General features: G+C 38.8%; 1 protein-coding gene across 1 annotated transcript in view; it reads right to left on the bottom strand.

The window, feature by feature from the left end:
* The window catches only part of DNAH5 (dynein axonemal heavy chain 5), a 216,419-nt gene that overhangs the window by 156,488 nt on the left and 41,187 nt on the right, over nt 1-18,744 (bottom strand). The window contains exons 17-27 of the mRNA XM_078066500.1: nt 17,145-17,290; nt 12,912-13,077; nt 12,046-12,282; nt 10,600-10,790; nt 10,424-10,511; nt 8,352-8,485; nt 4,268-4,469; nt 3,464-3,699; nt 2,107-2,325; nt 1,029-1,091; nt 503-741 (exon numbers count right to left, since the gene is read on the bottom strand). Of these exons, the coding sequence (XP_077922626.1) occupies nt 503-741; nt 1,029-1,091; nt 2,107-2,325; nt 3,464-3,699; nt 4,268-4,469; nt 8,352-8,485; nt 10,424-10,511; nt 10,600-10,790; nt 12,046-12,282; nt 12,912-13,077; nt 17,145-17,290 (1,921 nt within the window). The remainder of the gene's footprint in view (nt 1-502; nt 742-1,028; nt 1,092-2,106; nt 2,326-3,463; nt 3,700-4,267; nt 4,470-8,351; nt 8,486-10,423; nt 10,512-10,599; nt 10,791-12,045; nt 12,283-12,911; nt 13,078-17,144; nt 17,291-18,744) is intronic.

Below are 18,744 nucleotides of genomic sequence, written 5' to 3' on the forward strand. Positions count from 1 at the left end.
AAGGATAGAGGTGCCTCCCAATTCAACTCAATTCTACAAATACCTTAATAGTCTTAATACCTTAAGAGCCTTCTAAGTACAAAGCACAACAGAGTTTATCAGGCTGTCAACCAAAAAAATATAACAAATGACCCTCTATTTTCTTTGGGTTCAACACTTAAAAGGATGTAGAAAAATCAGAGGGCTCTTGCTTTTATTACAGGAAGTCATCTCACATAAACCTCAAATGTTGGTAAGTATAATATAGAGATCAGCTCCCCCCAAGATGCAGAAAAGCCCCTGACTAGATTCATCCAGGTTTAAAGGATGTGCTTGTCTCACCACGCCCACACAGGAGTAATTAATAAATAGGGTCTGACAAGGGCAATGTCAACAGACAACAGCAACGCAGCACGATGTGCTTGCGAAACATCTGGGGGTGAGAAGAGAACTTGACAGCCTATCAAAAAAGAGAGCATTTGAGATTCAATAGCTCTGGGCATGCTAACATTTAATTTCTCACCTGTTCTGGAACTCTGAAAGTTCACTGTTGATTTTTTCAATATTCACTTCTGACCAAAGGATATCATGATAGCTATTTACAGTTTCTATGACGCTGTTGTACAGAGTGTATACTTTCTGTAGAAGACTTAGTTGCTTCTTTATTTCAAGAAGCTGAGGATACTGAGTAATTGGCAGCCCAAAAAGCTCCTCTCCTCCAGTGTAGGTGATGTATTTCCGATAGATATTATCAAATTGATTCTAAAGAAAACACAAGTGAAAACTCAACAAGATGATTTACACATGAATAAACACGTAAATTTCAAAAAATTGGCAAATAAGCAAACATGTATGATCTCTGAGCACAGGCAAGAATAGTAAATAACTGTAACTAATTACAAAGAAACTAACTCCAATTATAATCATCCCATTTACGTTTTTTAAAATATTCCACAATAGGCCTTTCTATATTAAGGGAAAAAATGTATGTGTCTAAAACACATTAAGGTTTTGGTTGTTTAGATGGTCACAGAAACTAAAAAGATTACCTGAAACATGATAAGCCTATCACTGGCTTCCTGGGGTTTCAAGCCACTGGCCATTGGACCATTCTGAAACAAAAAGTTAAACATAAAATAAAATGAAATGTTGCCTATGGATTTTATGAGCTCAAAGTATTTGCACATCAAAGTTAGCTTGCATGCATGTCACATCAATGACAGGAAACTTCACTTTTTAATTGTAGAAAAGGACTCAAGAAATTGTCTCATTTGGAAATATTTTCAAGTCTAAAAATACCACAACTTCTAAATTTTAAGAAATTTTGAAAATTAAAAACAAGTACTATTCATTTCTTAGGTGACACAGGCAAAGAAGGGTCAATAAGCACTCTATAGGAAGCCCATATAATGTCTGGTTTTGAACTAAAACACTAATGCCACAAACCTCACAGATTTTACCATTCTCATATCTATTTGCAAAGTGACCTATAATCTTAACATTCCCAACAGGTTTTCCTACATTATAACACCTTCAATATGTGGATTTCTGTGCTTCTTCATCCATGAAGTTAGTGCATGGATCCAATCTCATAACTTTATTAACTTTGTGGTTTGGTGTGTTTTTCCTATATAATAGGCACAGACTGTACCCTTTACTCTACATATTTCCTTTCTGTAGTATATTATAATTGGCTAGAAGTTGGTCTTATTATACAACATATTCCCATAGAAGAGTTGGCACTGAAACTCATAAATGAATGACTAAAACATGAACTCCATCCGCCTTGTCCGGTTTGTGGGTTCAGCACCAAGGACAGTGCCTGGCACATGCAAGGTACTCTGTGGTGTTTGTGGAAGCAAGGAAAGCTGTAGAAGGACTGTTTTAACCATATGTGAATAGTATTTGTCTACACAAGTTTAGAAAGCTATCAAACAGCCTCAAGAACAGACCAATGATATAACATGAACAGCACTTTTTAAATTCCTCATTTCTTAGATTGCTGTCATGAAAATAAAATTCCCACTCCTAGGGAATTTCATTAAACTTGACACATAATCTTTAAACACTTTGCATGCTCTGTTCACTCTTCCCCAAAAATACAAACAGAAAAAGCTGGAGTTGTACCAAATCATAGTCCAAGTAGAACTGGTGACAGTCCTGAAGGAAGACCTCCACGGTGCTAATAAGTTCCTTCCTAAAACCAGGCTGCAGTGAGACTAATTCATTCTGAACTTCGCTGGCACGTGCCAGGAGCTTCTCCCAAGAATAATGCAGAGTATCGACTTTGTCCATCTCTTCCTTTGCTATCAGAAGCCCGTATTTGTTAAGCAGGGCATAGGATTCCTACACAAAAGAAGGAAAATTTAATTTCTGCCTCTCAGATGCATAAATCTACACTCATTTAAAGCGTTAAAATGGAAAAGACCAAAATGTTAGGGAAACTGCCCAGAGAGTTCTACTATTCTTCTTGCAAACTCTAAAAGCTTAAATGAGCAACTGAGCCCCTAAGCTTCGGTTTCCTCATCTGTAAAATGGGAGAATTCTCTGACTGCTTCATAGGATTTTTGCAAATATCAAAAAACAGTATTTTAAATGAATTTCAAACACTATAAAAACTATAAATCATTATACAAATAAAAGGTAGTTTTATGTAGGCCCCTAAATTGTATTTCAAGACTTCAAAATTATATCAAATAAATGAAAAATATAAAATAATCTAACTGCTACTATTAGGATAATAAATCAGGGTTTTAACTCTACCCCGTTTCGTTGTGTTGGTAAGAGGTTCCAATAAAAAGACACAAGAGGGAACTTGCACATCAAAACCTGAGCCGAGTCATTGCCCTCAAGATGCAAAATCCTAGACTACTCTCTTAGCTAAAAGATTCAAATTGCTTTTCATGAGAAAGGATTTTCCCTAAATATCCCTATCCCCTCTCCAACCATTAGTTCTCCCCATACAGGTGGAATGAATACCTAATCATTAATTTGGGGAAGAGACTGTTGATTTGGGCAAACCTAGCCCAGTGCCTTTCTCCCTCTTTCTTCTTCCTCCTTGAATGCATCCCTCTGGTCTGCACCCCAGTACCAATAACGTAAAGCAGGGTAACAGAGGGGCCTGCAGCTTTCCAATGCTGCCTCTGGTGTGGGAGTTGGTTCAACAATTCTGGGATATAGTGTTCACAAGCCCATAGTGTCTGTGTATGGATTTGGACAGTAATGGGAATACAGGAGTTGTACACTAAGCCACGTCTTTCAAATAAGTTCTATCATGAATAAAGGTTGTATTTTGATCTTGACGACAGTTAGGTGTTTGTTTGATCTTGACTACCTGACTACAGTTTTGTCTGAATTCGCAGACAGGGGCAAACAGGGGTGTCAGTTACTGGGCGTCCTCTTCAAACCCCCAGCGATGCTGCTGGTTCTAATATCACTCAACATGTGGAGATATTTCCAAAATGAGCAAATGGTTATCAGTTACCTCAATAGGTCCTACTTGAAAGTCAATGGAGATTTGCTGCTCCCTGATTTCTTTCAGTGCTGCCATAGCAATCCGAATATCATCTAGGTCTTTAATCTGACGATTCAGTTTCTTATTGAATTCTTCAACAAGTGTAAAGATGTTTTCCATCTCACTCCTGTATTTTTTGTTACAGTGACGGCCAATGACAACCATCCAGGCCTTTGTCTCAGTAGTCAGAACGAACTTCAAGTCAGCTGTCAAACCCAAATGTCCACAGATCAGTTTGAAAAATTTGAACCAGTATGAAAAGACAGAGTGCTCTTGTTCACCAATAATAAATATTTTGCAATTTATAGCCCTGTAGTACATAAGAAAATCAAACTGAAAAAAAATTAGATTTTCCTACTCATTATACATTCATTCATATTTATAAAGCTTGTCTTACAACAATTCAGAACATATTTCGAAATGCTAAAAAAAAGTACATTATCAAAACTACTGGAAATAAGCCTCAAATGTTTATAATTACTTATTAAAGGAAGGGTAAATTTTAATTCCAGATACAACATGCTCATCTTCTTTCTCTGAATTAGCATTTATTTTCAAGGTTTAGCAGCAAAGTGTTCAAAATAGTCCAGAATATATAATTATGCAGAAGGGAATTAAAAACAAATCTACAAATTGGTCTTAAAACTTGAACCCCTAAAAGGACAGTCAATCTTAAAGATAGCTAGAACTCTCTGGAATGCTAATCTAGGTAAAGAGACAGAACAATACTGTTGAATTTTTATGACTGCCTGAAAATGAGGAAAATGAACCAACCTGTGTATACAGCAACAGCACCCACGTGGATGCACTCCGGCTCGGCATTAATTTCCTGCTCTAGCTTTTGAAAATAGAGAATCTGAGATTCAAATTCAGAGAGCAAGGGGTTTTCCGTAATAAACATCATAACCATTTCTTCTTTCTCTTTTTGCCAAATATGATTGTAGCGTTTGAAGCCATCCATAGATGTAGTAACTTCCTAGAATACAAATAACACATTTGCGTTGAGAGGAAAGATGTGGAAATGGCATCATGGTATACGTGAATATTGCTCAACTGCTGGTGGTTCCCACAGATTTATTAAAACGCTTAAGTAGTGAGGTGTGTAAATAGTTAGAAATGCCACAGAACTGGAATTAGATACATTATGGACACGGTAAGTCAAGAGTAGTAATGACAAAACTGTTAGCCTTCCCAACCAAAAGGAGAGGGGAACAGTTTCTAGAAATTAGAAAAAGAGAGTCCATGAAGACTCTTTTGGACAAGAGCCTCTTGATTGGAGCTGGCCTTTCGTTCAGAAACCACAGTTCAAAATCACACCACACCAAGGGTGCTATGGGAAAAATCACTCTGAGGTCACTTTTGTCCCCTCCCTCTCCCTCCATGCCACTCCCCATCATCAGACCTCCCCCATGACTCTCTCATTGGTCAAATCTATTGGAAGCCTCAATGGAAATCTATTAATTTTTTCCCTAAGATCAGAGGGTGGAGATAAGATCTGGAGGGGCAAACAGAATATATCCAGCACCAAACTCCATTGGAAGATCGCATGGAATCACATAAAATGTATAAACCCACTGGATTAGGATTGACATCTGTAGAATGTTAAATCTTCCCATCCAGGAACACAGTATGCATTTCCAAATCTTCTCATTTTTTTTCATTACTTGTTAACTTTTAGGGGAAGATTTATAGAGACCTCACACACTCTTTATCATGTATGTTCCTGGGTATTTTTCAATGAAATGGTTATTGTAAACAGGATCTTTCTCCACTATTTTTATAACTGGCTATGGATGGCATATAAGTTTTAAAAATTGATTTTTTTAATAAAGAGTCCGTTTGCTATAAAGGGTGCCTCTGTGAGTGATACCGGCTCACTCACATTTGGTAACTAGAGAAGGATGCCAACATAATGAGGAGGTCACATCAAATGCTGTTTCTCCCAGCACTTTGTTCTGTACCAGCTAAAGCAGCAGGCCACGGAGGGGCACAATCCTGTGTACCACAACCCTTCCACAACTTTTTCCTTTGGGGCCAATTTGGTCACCACTTCGTTTTGACAATGTTCTTTGCACAGTCCAACTCGATCTTTCTATATTTTATCCTTGTTTCCATAGCTCGGCAGGTTCACCTGTTTCTCACACCCACCTTTCCACCAAGTTTCTCTCACCTTAAAGTTCTGTACTTACTCTACCCTCATTAAATGGGTGGATATTTTACTATGATTGTCGTAGTTTTTGTAACCACACTGGTTAACAAAATGTCCTAGGTTTTGGCTCCCTGCCTCAAGCCTGTTTTTCTCATAATCCATGTTATATTAAACATGCAACCTTACAAAAGAGGATTTTCAGGAATATGTTTATTTCATTAGAGCAGAAATGCCTATAATTATCTTTCAACTAACAACTAACTTAACTCTCTTTGGGCTATATTTTTTTTTCAGATTAGCCTCATGGATTTACATGACATAATCATTATCATCTACAAATAATTAAAGATTTAGCTCCTCATTTCTCATGTTCATACCTGTTGGGAATCAAATTTTCCTATTGGCTTATAATTTCAGAGTTACATCTACATGAGAAAAAAATTTTTAAACTGAGATGGAATGAAAAATGCCATTATTTGGGGAAAAAAATATGACATTACCAACAGCATTCTAAATGGCCCAATCATTTCAGTAAATTTCACCAACCTGTTCAAAAACCAAGCAGCTTTACTCTACCACTCCCCACACGCAGCTAAAATGTCCCTCACAACTTCAGGTTTAATAGCTATTGAGACTTCCCACTCATGAAAATGCACAAAGCTAAGCCTGCCACTACTTATCCCCACCAAACCGATTCCCTGGCATGGGCTGAGATGCTGACGTGCATACCCAGGATGAATTGCAACAGCATGAAGACATTCACAAGCATATGATGTCTTGGCGAATGAATTACAAATTATCAAAGATGCCTGAATATGGGTAGAAATTCCAGAATCCTGAGCTCTTCCAACATCCTAGACTTTATAATATTAAGAATATACCCTAACTAAGTTTTAGACTCTCATTTACCTTTTCTGACAGTGTCACTCTTTATTAGATTGGAAGTTTCTAAAATGGAGGTAACCCACTGTATGTTAACTATACTGGAATTAAAAACTTAATTTCAAAAGTTCTAAAAAAATAAAGTGGAGGTAACCTAGAGCTTTAAGGAAGAATTGTCTGAATTGCATAGGTACAGCTGTTCTGCTTAAGTTATTTTTCCTGCCAAGGTTATTTCGATGGTTCGGTCCAGCTCATCTTTTCAAGACAGGCAGTGTTGTAAGCTGATGGCTAGCCTATGGATCTGCTCGATGTAGGTCAGATTTCCATTCTGATCCAATCAGCTGTGGCAAGAAGAAAAGGGCTGGGATCATAGGATTTTCCCTGACTGAGGCAGAATCACCCAGAAGGGTCCTTGGCTGAGGAGCACTGGCCATGTCTAGTATGATGACTAAGTGTGTATTTATTCTTCCAGAAACAATTTGTCCATCTCGTCAATCTGGAAAAAGTCCTTCGAGTTATTCTAAGTGCCTGAGATTTGCACACTTCCTTCATATAATATAAAAGCAAATGCAACAGAAATAACACAAAGATAAGCATTTTGTTGCCAACACTATGCTAATTTCGACTACTATGACTTACCCTTCGATTTTCATAATCATGGCTGCTTATATTCAGAGAAAGTAATGAGCTTCATTATTGATTTATTTTATTATATTTTCCATGATTACTACAACACTTGAAAATATATCTGAATGTTTATTATCATCATAGACTATTTACCTTTATCATTTCTATGGAGCTTGATAAACTAAGCACTAGATAAATATTTGTTAAATTGAATTATGCGAACACTGTCCCTAGGGCAAAATTAAATATAGGACCTTCAATATATTAAGAAGGGAAAATTGAAAATGCATAAATGCAAAAGCTTCCAGTTCCCTCAGGAACACATTAAAATTAAACTTAATAATATTTCTTCACATGGTTATGGCAATGGCAGCTTTTCAAAATGTTTTCAAACAAATGAAGCTCATTCTATCAGAACTGACTAACAGAAAAGATGTATTTGCTGAGTGACAACCATTCCCTCAACACTCAGAGACATTTTTAAAGAGTCAACAGGTCTTAGGGGCAATGTAAATATAGATTGTTTTTAAGTAGAAATTGTCTTCAGGGTTTTGAATCTTTCTGACAAGAACTGATTCCCCCGAACAAAAAAAAAAAAAAAGGGAAGCTGAGAGAAGAGCAGGTTGGAAGAAAAGTTAAACTGAATTTATACCCCTGTCGAGTATAAGTTTGTACCGGTAACACTACAATTTCCTGTTCTCCTTATTATCTTATTTCCACGTGGCAAAACACATACATTTCCAGCTGATAGTTTATGAGGTTTACCTGACTACACAAATATGAAAAACTGACTATAAATCTTATTATGTTTCAAATGATACTAGTCAGTACTGGTATCACTGATTCTCTGAAAGTGAACTGCAACACCAGTTTGCTTTGAAACATATCAAATTTTTTAATGATTAGGTCTATTAGTACTAAGTAAATACATATGTTTACAGCATTAGACAGAACACAATATGAAACACAGGAATAATCGTTCTTTTTCACCTTGCAATCTAGGAAGAAAAATCTTTAGTTAAACAAACATTTGCTGAGCACGTGTCAGGTTGCATAACTCCCCCCCGCCCCCCCCGCCCCATCCCGAAAGGCACAGTGGTTAAGGCCCAGGCTACATGTAGGACAAGCTTGAGACCTTCAACCTCACACAGGTACACATGGTAAAGCACAGGGCTCTGACCCCAAGTCCTCTTGGCATACCTTTTTGGTGGAGTGGATGATTGTGCTAAGCACAGAGACTAATTTCACAATCTCTTTGCTGTCGGACACATTCTTATAACAGTTCCTGGTTTGCACAGGAATGGGTAAGTTTACAGACGCTATCTCAAAGGTATCTAAAAGCAAAAAAAAAAAAAAGAGAGAGAGAGCGAGAGAGAGAAAAGTTTATATCAAAAGCATAGGGAACATGCTTTAAAACGATGAGGGGATTTCTGAAAGGAAGACATTTCTGTAAAGGAAGGACCTCTGACAGACGGCTTCTTTGCAAAAGCAACTGAAAATGGGGAACATTTGTCAATTTTTTCAGGACTCTGGACATTAACCAAAGCAGGCAACAAGCCAAGTGGTGCTCCTTTAGTCAAGAAAAAAATGCTAAAATCGTGGTAACAGTAGTGAGTTCTGAGATGTTTTAACTTCCATAGCCTGCTGCCCCCTCACTGGGGATGTGGTAGCCTTGAGAAACACAGCCGCAGCCTAGCAGTCACCAGAGGGCCCAAACTGCACTGGAAGCTCTGCAAGAAGCCCCAGAGAATTGTCACTCTTTGACCCATCAAGAGGTTCTCTGGAAAAGCCCCATTCAGAGTTTATTGTTACTTGATCTGATTCAGAACTCACTAAGGAAAAAAAAAAAAAGTCCCTATCACTAAGGCACTTGTTAAAAAAACAATCAGCAACAATTAACTTCACGGATCACTGAGGCAATGATATTAGTTGAGGCAAAGAAGAGGTTGACCAAAAAAATTAAAGATCTGGGGAATGAGAGATCCACAGAGGGCTTTGTAAAGCCCTGACCTATCCCCTGGGGCTCTAGAAAGTCAAGCATCTGCACAGAGCTATCCACATGCCCAGGAAAGACCTAAAATGCCCCAATCTTTTAGTTGGGCCTTGCAAAATCAAGTAAATAAAAGCTAAGGCGGTACTGAAAATTTCTGAGTTTTCAGGGTGCTCCAGCATCCATACCATTCCTAGGCAAAAGGTGTAAGACTTAGCGGTTGAAAGGATTAAGGAAATCTCTGTGCAATCATTAGCTGACCTTCAAACCAACCAACCAGAGACTACAGTAGTACACACCACAGGAAAGACTAATTTTACAGAATGAGTCCAGGAAGGTCAGTATAGTCAATAATGAAATAAACAGTAACAACAACAGACTCTTGGCAGGGGCGGGGGGTGGGGGGCGCTCGGGGGTGAAGACAAGCAGATTTTCAGAGCTGCCACATTAAAATATCAAGTTTTGGGGGCACCTAGGTGGCTTGGTAGGTTAAGCATCTGACTTCCGCTCAGGTCGTGATCTCAGGGTCCTGGGATCGAGCCCCATTGGACTCCACGCTCAGCAGGGAGTCTGCTTCTCCCTCTCCCTCTGCCTCTCTCCCTGCTCGTGCACACACTCTCTCTCTCTCTCATAAATAAAATCTTTATAAATAAATAAAGATCAAGTTTTCAATAAAAATAAAAATGGTAAGCCATGCAAAGATACAGAAAAGCAGTGTCCACACATAGCAACAATAGCAGTCCATAGAAACTATACATGAGAAAACCCAACTACTGGAATTACTAAACAAAATTCATATCAGCTGTTATAAAATATTCAGAGAATGACTGAAAACCCAATTGAAAGAATTAAAGGAAAGTGTAAGGATCATGCCTCACAAAATAGAGAATACCAGTAATGAGACAGAAATACAAGAGTTGACTGCAAATTCTGAGGTGGAGAACATAAATGGAATTCACGAGAGGAGCTCAACAGATTTCAGTCTCTAGGGAAAAAAATCAGTAAATTTGAAGGTAATTTTCTTAAGATAGAAGACTAAGCTATTGATTTGAGAAATCACTGAGGCAGCCCCATCTGTGACATATACACTAAAGATACATGATTTATAATGGAGTCATTAAAATACATGGATTTTTATAGTATATCAACTTAAAATTGGCTAGTAGATTAATATTCCAATCAACACTGATTTAAGACTTGCATGGAGGGGAAAAAAATCCATTTGAGCTCCCTCAATGCTGGTTTTCAATGAATGGTTCAAAAAAACCAAAGGAACATTCACCGTGAGATTCGTTTCCTCCCATTTCAACATCAGAATCACTGTCTTCGTTATTCTGCGAAGCAGCCATTTTTCTCTCCTGCATCTTTTTCTACAAAGTAAAAGGATATTTTTCAGCTCGGTCCCATCCATAAAAGAAGCAGCTTCCATATAAAATGATGCCCTCATCCCACACCCACCTTGGACAGCAGCTCACTGCTCCACAGTCGAACCCCCTTGGTGACACTGACGATGCACTCCACGGCTTTGTTCAGCGTCTGTTGTATGTCCTCCAGGGCAGGGACCATGGTGATGTTGGGAATGGCCAGAGTGATGTCGGCCCGGAAAATGGGCAGGCTGTTCTGCTTCAGCCTAGATGTACTCTTACTGTCTGAGTTAACACAAAAGAGGGAAGCCTTACTATTTTTTTTTTAATTTAAAATGGGGTTTATTTCCTTTTAAGCCAGGAAAATTAAAGCACCTAGAACAATACATAGGAACTACATTATCAGACAAATATTTGGGGGATGAATGAAAACTACAGAGTAACTCATTTTGCTCAATGTAACAGCAGTTCAGTGGAACCCGACACATTTTCTGCTGATATAATCTACTCCATAAAAGGCCACCCACTATGTGGAATCTGGCTTAATAATGTGAACTGTGATCTAAAATACTGAAAATGATGCTGTCCACACACCAGCAAGCTAATAAATTAGTTAAATGTAGAATAAGGAAGCGAGGCATGAAGAACAAGAAGAGCTGTCAGAATTAGCCAAAGTCAGAAACAAATAACCAGTTTGGAATTTCACATAAAACATATGCCTTTTCTACCACAGTGCATATAATTCAAACTGGGAGCAGTTAAAGAATGGAGAAGAGATAAAGTGTAACTCATCATTTATATCCAAGGGGCTTTTAAAGTTGCATATAGGTATAAGTATCGGTATAAGGCATAAATACATAAATGTGGATGTGTGTGTGTGTGTAACTTTATATAGTTGGAAATATCTGTAATATATAAAGTTGGGAAAGACATGTGATTTAATATTCAGCATATCAACCAATGCTTGATAAATTCTAATAATATCCCTGTGTTAAATAAAAGCCCTATCACTCTGTTTCATGCTGCCAATCAAAAATTCCTTCAATGTATCCACTTTTATTCATCTGCTTTTAATTAAGTATTAGAGATGCTTCCCCTTAAATGCCAATATTCAAAATCAATCGGGTTTATTACCCTATCGTTTTGCAATTTTAATTAATAATGTATTTTCATTTTTAATATAAAATTTAGTTTCAAAATGTCTCTAGATTTGATGGATTTTTGTGGCTCATCTGGGAAATGCAACACCCATTTCTGAATTGTGCTGAAGAGAAGATGATTGTATTAAGAATGAACAAACTGGCTGGAAAGTACTAAATTGACACAAAAATAGTAAAGAAATGTTCTGCTTTGGAGAGTATGGACTAATAAGATCTACTTCATAGAACTGTTGGGATAATCAAAGTTCATAAAGTATAAACTTACAAGGAGGCTCTCAATAAATGGTGGATTTTTAAAATTATTTAAAAATAACAGGAATACACACACAAGCAGCGAACATGGCTGGGCTGCCAGTAGGTAAACTGTGTGGAATTATTACCCCGGAAGTTCATCGTGTTGGAGGAATGAATACGCCTGCGGATGGCCTCTAGTGTGTTCCTTGTAACTTTCAGAAGCGCATCCATGTTTTGGTGGTTGAAATAGGACAGCAACCCACAGGCTTCCTCCTCTAACACCTCAGTCTCCTTCTTTTTCAGGATAGTTGCCAAAGGCAGGAGGCCTGCCGGGGCCTTAAGGGATGATGTCAAGGTGTCAGACTTTCCTTCTTCTCTCTTTGCTGTTACAAGATGAGAAGATTGAGAGAGATGGAGAAAGAGAGAACCATCTACTGCAATTAAAGAGAAGAAAATTAAGATAATTACATGCAAGTTGAATAATACTTAAACGTCAGATTTCCTAGAAAGCGAGTCCATCAAAGAATAGGAAGAAGAAATTGGGGCACCGGGTGGGCCGATGGAGTCCTCTCCTCCTTGGTGTGAGGAAATAGGAGGAGAGACAGGAGCTATGGCTGTAAATGCAAGACCAGACCTCAGGGACCTGGGTTCTAATGCTCTCTCTTCCATCAATAGCCATAAGGCCTTGGGAGAATCACTTTCCTTCCCTGCCTCTCAGTGTCCTCATCTCTCCTACAAAAGGTTTGCTTTAGTATAGGCAGGGAATTCCAGTGGGAATTCCAACCTATCATCCATCCTACTCTACTGATAAGGTACATGCATATACAGTTTAACAAAAAATAATGGGATAAGTGACAATATGCTCAGAATCATAATTTCAGATTTATAAATGTCCTTATAAAATTGGGAGAGTGTTTACAGAAGTGTGAAACCAATCACTATGTAGAAATGAAATTTTAGTTTTCAGTAATGTCCTAGAAAAATAAGACCCTTCCATGACTCCATCTCTTACCCAAACTTTTGTTTTTTGAATCAGCACTATTCATATTAGACACTTTGTCACTTTCTTCTTTGGATAGAACTTCCACATCCAGCAGCATATTTATTAGCTCATTCACTGCTTCCTCCACTAATGAGCTCTTAAAATTTAGTATCTGAGCACCCTTTATACAAAGGTCCTATCAAAAAAAAAAAAAAAACAATTAACACAGTTCATATTTGTTTGTCTAGCTCTTGAGACCACATCAGTAACAGTAGTAATGCCATAGATTCAGCGTCTAGATGGGGATTTTGGCCTCCAACGATGCTTGGCCACGCCCTCACATGAACCAGGGCCAGGCATCCGTAAAAGAACTCATTAAAGATAGGGAACCAACTGGAGCAGCACAGGCAGACTGAAATTACACTTACTTCTCCAACAGTGGGGGGAGAATACCTCTGAAAGTTTCCCAGGAGACTCTCTTGCCACGGAGTATCCTTTATCTCACATCAATCTGCTCTAGCCAGCCTTCCTTCTCTCCTCCTCACCTTTGGCAACAAGCCAGAGTCAGCCCCTAATTCATTTCAGAGATTCCTCTCCCCTCTCGTGAGATTCCACGTTTCTCAAGAATGAGATTTAACAAATATAAACTAATATGATTGGGGCACTGGGTTCGATTCTGTAGAGACAGACAGATAATGGATGGATGGATGGATGGATGGATGGATGGATGGATGGATGGAGAGAGAAACAGATGATATAGGCAGTCAGTGAGTTACCACCTGGTTGGCCAATAAGCCCATGCAGTAATAGACTCTGTTGGCCGGGCACAGTCTCCAGCCCCTTTCCAAGCCCCACCATTACTCATCTTGAGACTCTTCTACTGTGCTCATAACAGCTGTATCCTCAGATCCTTGTGTCCTCAAATCTTTACACCATCCTCTTCCACTTATTCAGCTAATGACCTTGATTTCTATAGCACAAAGCAAATGACACAGGGACTCACTCAACTCCCTGACCGCATGCCCTCACCCAGAAGACAAAGTGGCCTCCATCATCAACCCCTTTTCCTCCTTTTTCAGTGAATGCAGTATTCTCCCTTCTGTTTAAGAATAATCATGTAACCTGAGTTCTAAATCACAGATTCCCCTGCTTCCCCAGATACTATGCTTACTAGCCATTCCCTTTCTCCTTCCCCCTCAGCATAAGAACATACTAGATAAACTTCAGTGCAACATCTTCCTTTTCATCAAACTACCATAACAAATTTCTGCCTCAGGGCCTTTGCACTTACTGTTCCTTTTGCCTGGAGTTCTCTTCCCCAAAGTTATTCACATGGCTTGCTCCTTCACTTCCTCTGCTCAAATGTAATCACAGAAGTCATCCCTGTCCATCAACATAAATCACAACTCTCTGTCAGATACTCCTTTTCTTCATTACCCTTTTAATTTTTCTCCATTGAGCTTATCACCACCTAACTTGTTGTTGATTTATTGGCTTTTTTGTTTGTTTGCTCTTCTGTATCCTGCACTTGAAAAGGGCTCCATGAAGGCAGGGATTTCATCTGTTTTGCTCACAGCTGTATCCCCAAGCAGTGGTTTGCATAGAAGCACCAGAAAAATTGTTGAAGAATAAATGAATTATAAAAGGTAAACAAATTCAAGGGAAAGCATTCACTTAATCGGTAATCACTGATTTTGGTAATCAAAAGGCAAACTAAAATTAGGTTCTATGATTTTGCTACTTAAATGAAAATTAATAAATTAGAATTTCTGATTATAAATTACAATAAATTTACTATATTTTATTTATAATAAATTTGTTTTATTATATACCTCATTATAAAATCTTTATTATAATTTATTACAATTACGATAAAACAGCACCTGTTGGAAGATAGTGAAATTGGTACTGTCACGTTGCTGATGGCATTGTAAGTTGGTGCCATCCTTTTGAAAAGCAATTTGGCTACAAATATTAAGAGCTATTAAATGAAGCCACATCCTTTGATGCAATGATTTTACTTTGAAGAAGGAAATACTCCTAGAGGGGAAAAACATGATACATATAAATATATTCACTGCAGCTCTTGGCAAATTTGGGAACCATCCAAATGTCCAGCAACAAGGAACAAGTAAGTAAATTAAGGTACATAAACTCAATAAAATATTCTGAAGGCATAATTAAAAAGGTGACCATGAAAGCCACATAACAACATGAAAAATATTTCTTGAGAAAATGTTAAGTGGGAGAGAAAAACACCATTCGCAACCTTATTAAAAGGCATACAAGTAGGCAATACACAAAAATTATAACAATGGCAGTCTAACTGGTAAAAATACTATTTTTTTCATTTTTAAAAATATTCTAAAACTTGAGCTTACATTTAAAAGAAACATTTTTATAAAACAATCCTAAGAAGAGGGGTAATATTAAAACCATGGAGCCAAGTGATTTGCCCAGAGGGCAAGATCATGACAAATGAGCAGGGGGCCTGGGGGAATTTGGGGTCTAGACACAGTTCGTGAGTCTGAATAAAGGAGGAAACAGGAATTTCTAAAATGTAGACATTTAATTTTGATTACCTAACAGTAATTTAATGTAAACCAAAGATAACCGCATATGCAGGAAAGGGTTAACAGGACAGGCCTGAGACTGCAATTGTGCATGCCAGGTTGGTCTCTGGCTGGTGTCTGGGGGCCTGAATGTCAGGAAGGTTCCCACAGCTCCCCAGCCGATAGGACTGGTTCACTCTGCCTACACAGCCTGTGTAAACAGTGTGGCTAATGCTGCAAACCTGTCTTCCTTCTGGCTATCTGGAATTTGGGTCCATGCTAGGCAGAGGGTGCCTATGTGTGTGGCCAGACCCATTAAAAACCTCAAGCACTGAGTTTCCCATGGGCTTCCCTGGACAGAAATGTTGCAAACACGTTGCTGCATTTTTGTTGCTGGGAAGAGAGTGAGCTCTGTGTGGCCCCTCATGAGAGCGAGAGAGCATAAGGAAGCCTACACATGCATTCCTCCAAACTCCCGCCTCTTCTCCCTTAGGGTCTGAGTATCTTTACTACGTCCCTGTAGTAAATCTCAGTCCTCAGTGCAACCAGATGCTGAGTTCCAGGAGTCCTTCTTACAAATCTTATATCTTAAGATTAAATGTTATCTTAAAGATTATCTTAAAGATTAAATCTAAGATTAAATGTTATCTTAAATCTTAATCTACCATTCTCATAAATCATCCTTCGAGTGGAGATGGTCTTGGGGACTGCTGACATACCATATTAAAATCAACCCTGATGAATTCTTATACTCAGGATGCCAACCAGGAACACTACAAATCATGATGCTAAAATGACATTCCCAAAAGGCTGCTTCATGGAGGGAGCACTGTTTCTAGGATCTTAATCCCAGCATAGGGAAGAAAGTACTCCTTTTGCAAAAGAAGTTTGAGAAAAATGGGTCAAAGAAAGCCAAATGGGCTCTTTCCCAAGAGACCTTCTGACGGCCTTTATTTTAACATGTAAATGTGTAAAGACTCTGCAAGGGGAAAGGAGGAACCAGCCTTTACCCTGATCACTTTGAACACAGACCCAGCTTTCCTGGTTTCCTCCAGTGGCTCCGGGACCATGTACCACAGAACACCAGTTTGGGAAGTGGTGCTCTCCGGAAATGCTTAAAGAAGAAATTCTGTCCCACAGCTATTGAAAACAAATGTTTTGTTAATTAGCACTAGCTTATTGGAAACTTTTCAACAAAATAGCTTAATTCTTCAAAAAATAGGGAAAAAATGAGAAATGTGTCCCATGGCAATTTCCCTTCTGCTGATCTGAAAAGAAATGACCTGTTCTTCATGTCTAGGTGATTCCTTGGATACGTTCCTCTTCAGTTTCAAATTACTGTCAGAAGTCTCTGCATTTGATCACATCAATCACAGACCAATCACAGACAGGAAAAAAAAATGTAATTTATGCTTCAAAAAACGCCCTTTATTAATTATTTTAATAAAGTGCATGAGAATACTCTGGTTTCTCTTCAGATCGTATAAATCTTTCACCTTTTAAAGTGCATGAGAGCAGGGGGGAGGGGCAGAGGGAGAGGGAGAGGTGGCTCAGTTGGTTAAGCTTCCGACTCTTGATTTTGGCTGGGGTCACGGCTCCGCGCTGGGCGTGCAGCCTGCTCAAGATTCTCTCTCCCTCTCCCTCTGCCCCTCCCCCACCTCTCGCTCTCTCAAAAAAAAAAAATTAATAAACACATCGATTTCCTAATAACCTTTGTCATTTGGAGGAAGTCTGCGCAGGTAAGCGGCTCCTCCTCAGGGAGCTGGCAAAGCGGCGTGCTGCTCATTTCTTCCAGAATGGCATCGATGCGGAACTCCATCAGATCGTTGACTCTGTCAAGCAGCAACTCGAGGTCCTCTTTGGAAAAAATAAAAGTGAATAAAAGAGATTAAGCATTTTGTTTAAAAAAAAAAAAAAAAGCACACGACTAGGGGGACTGAGTGGCAGTTGGTTAAGCCTCCGACTCTTGGTTTCAGCTCAGGTGGTGATCTCAGGGTCATGAGATCAAGCCCCACGCTAGGCTCTGCTTGAGATTCTCTCTCTCCCTCTCCCTCTGCCCCTCCCCCCTGCTCTCATGCACTCTCCCTCTCTAAACTAAATAAACAAATCTTTTTTAAAAATGCACATGACTAAACTGCAGTGCTGAAATCAGGATTAAAGTCGATCCAGATGGCTATTTCTCACTTGGTTTCTGCACACTGTCCTTCCTCTAACCAGCTTCCCACTCTCGCTCTCTCCACCGGCCTCACTGTGACTCAGACTTGAAGAGCTGGCTCGAATGCAGTGCCCCAGGAGGCTTCCTGGGAACCTGCACATATTTCCAGCGGCCCCCTCGTCCTGCACAGGCACTGACCCCCTGAGCTTCCTTCCATGGCCATGTGTACCACACTGCCTACTCATGTCTTTCCTTCTTCTGGAATTCCCCTTTGTCATCCTCTTTGTCATCCTTGCTTCCTACTTATTTAAAGTCTAGTGTCCAACAATAAGTATAATTTTTAAATGTAGTTTATCTCTGGGGATAAAATTAAATAGTGAATATATCTAGTTTCCAGGAAATTAACTAATTCATGTATTTTGGTAAAATTCCCTAGAGAACAGCCTATTCCACAGGAGGTATCCTGCAGATATTCTTTTTTAAGATTTTATTTTTAAGTAATCTCCAACCCAATGTGGGGCTCGAACTTAACAACCCCGAGACCAAGAGTCGCCTGCTCTACCGACTGAGCCAGCCAGGCTCCCCTACAGATATTATTGAAGTGAAATTCCCTCGATTTTTCTTTTACAGTTACTTTCATAAGGTACATTTTTTAGAATTATGCTGAAGTAATATTGAGCACTAAGTTTCCATGGACAGAAAGGTCAGTTCTAGAGGAAATTAACACTTTTACATCAAAAGTAGGAATGATGGTTAATAAAGCTCCATCTAAGGGATAATACAGTTTCAACAGATACCATAGAGTGAATTCTCTTTTTTTCTGATATCACTTTTGTCTGGGGAATGAAGTTAAAATTGAATACAGAGAAGTCCATGTTATATACTCATGATGTATCAAAGACATAAAACACTCCCTTAAATAAATACCTTTGCTTCCTAAAGAATAAGGCCCTAAAAGTTTTCAATCATTTCTAAGCTAATACCAAGATACCAAAAAGTTCTGCCTGGTAAGTTTATTTCCTACTAAAAGAGAGCCAACACTTTTCTGTGAGCATGCATGCTCAATATAATTCTTCACTGTTTCTGATTCTTGAAAGGTTCTTCAAGGACATCTCTGACCCAGGCCCCCCACCTCCAAGATGTCCACATCCTAATC

The sequence above is a fragment of the Halichoerus grypus genome, chromosome 2 (assembly GCF_964656455.1).
Source record: "Halichoerus grypus chromosome 2, mHalGry1.hap1.1, whole genome shotgun sequence".
NCBI lineage: Eukaryota > Metazoa > Chordata > Mammalia > Carnivora > Phocidae > Halichoerus > Halichoerus grypus.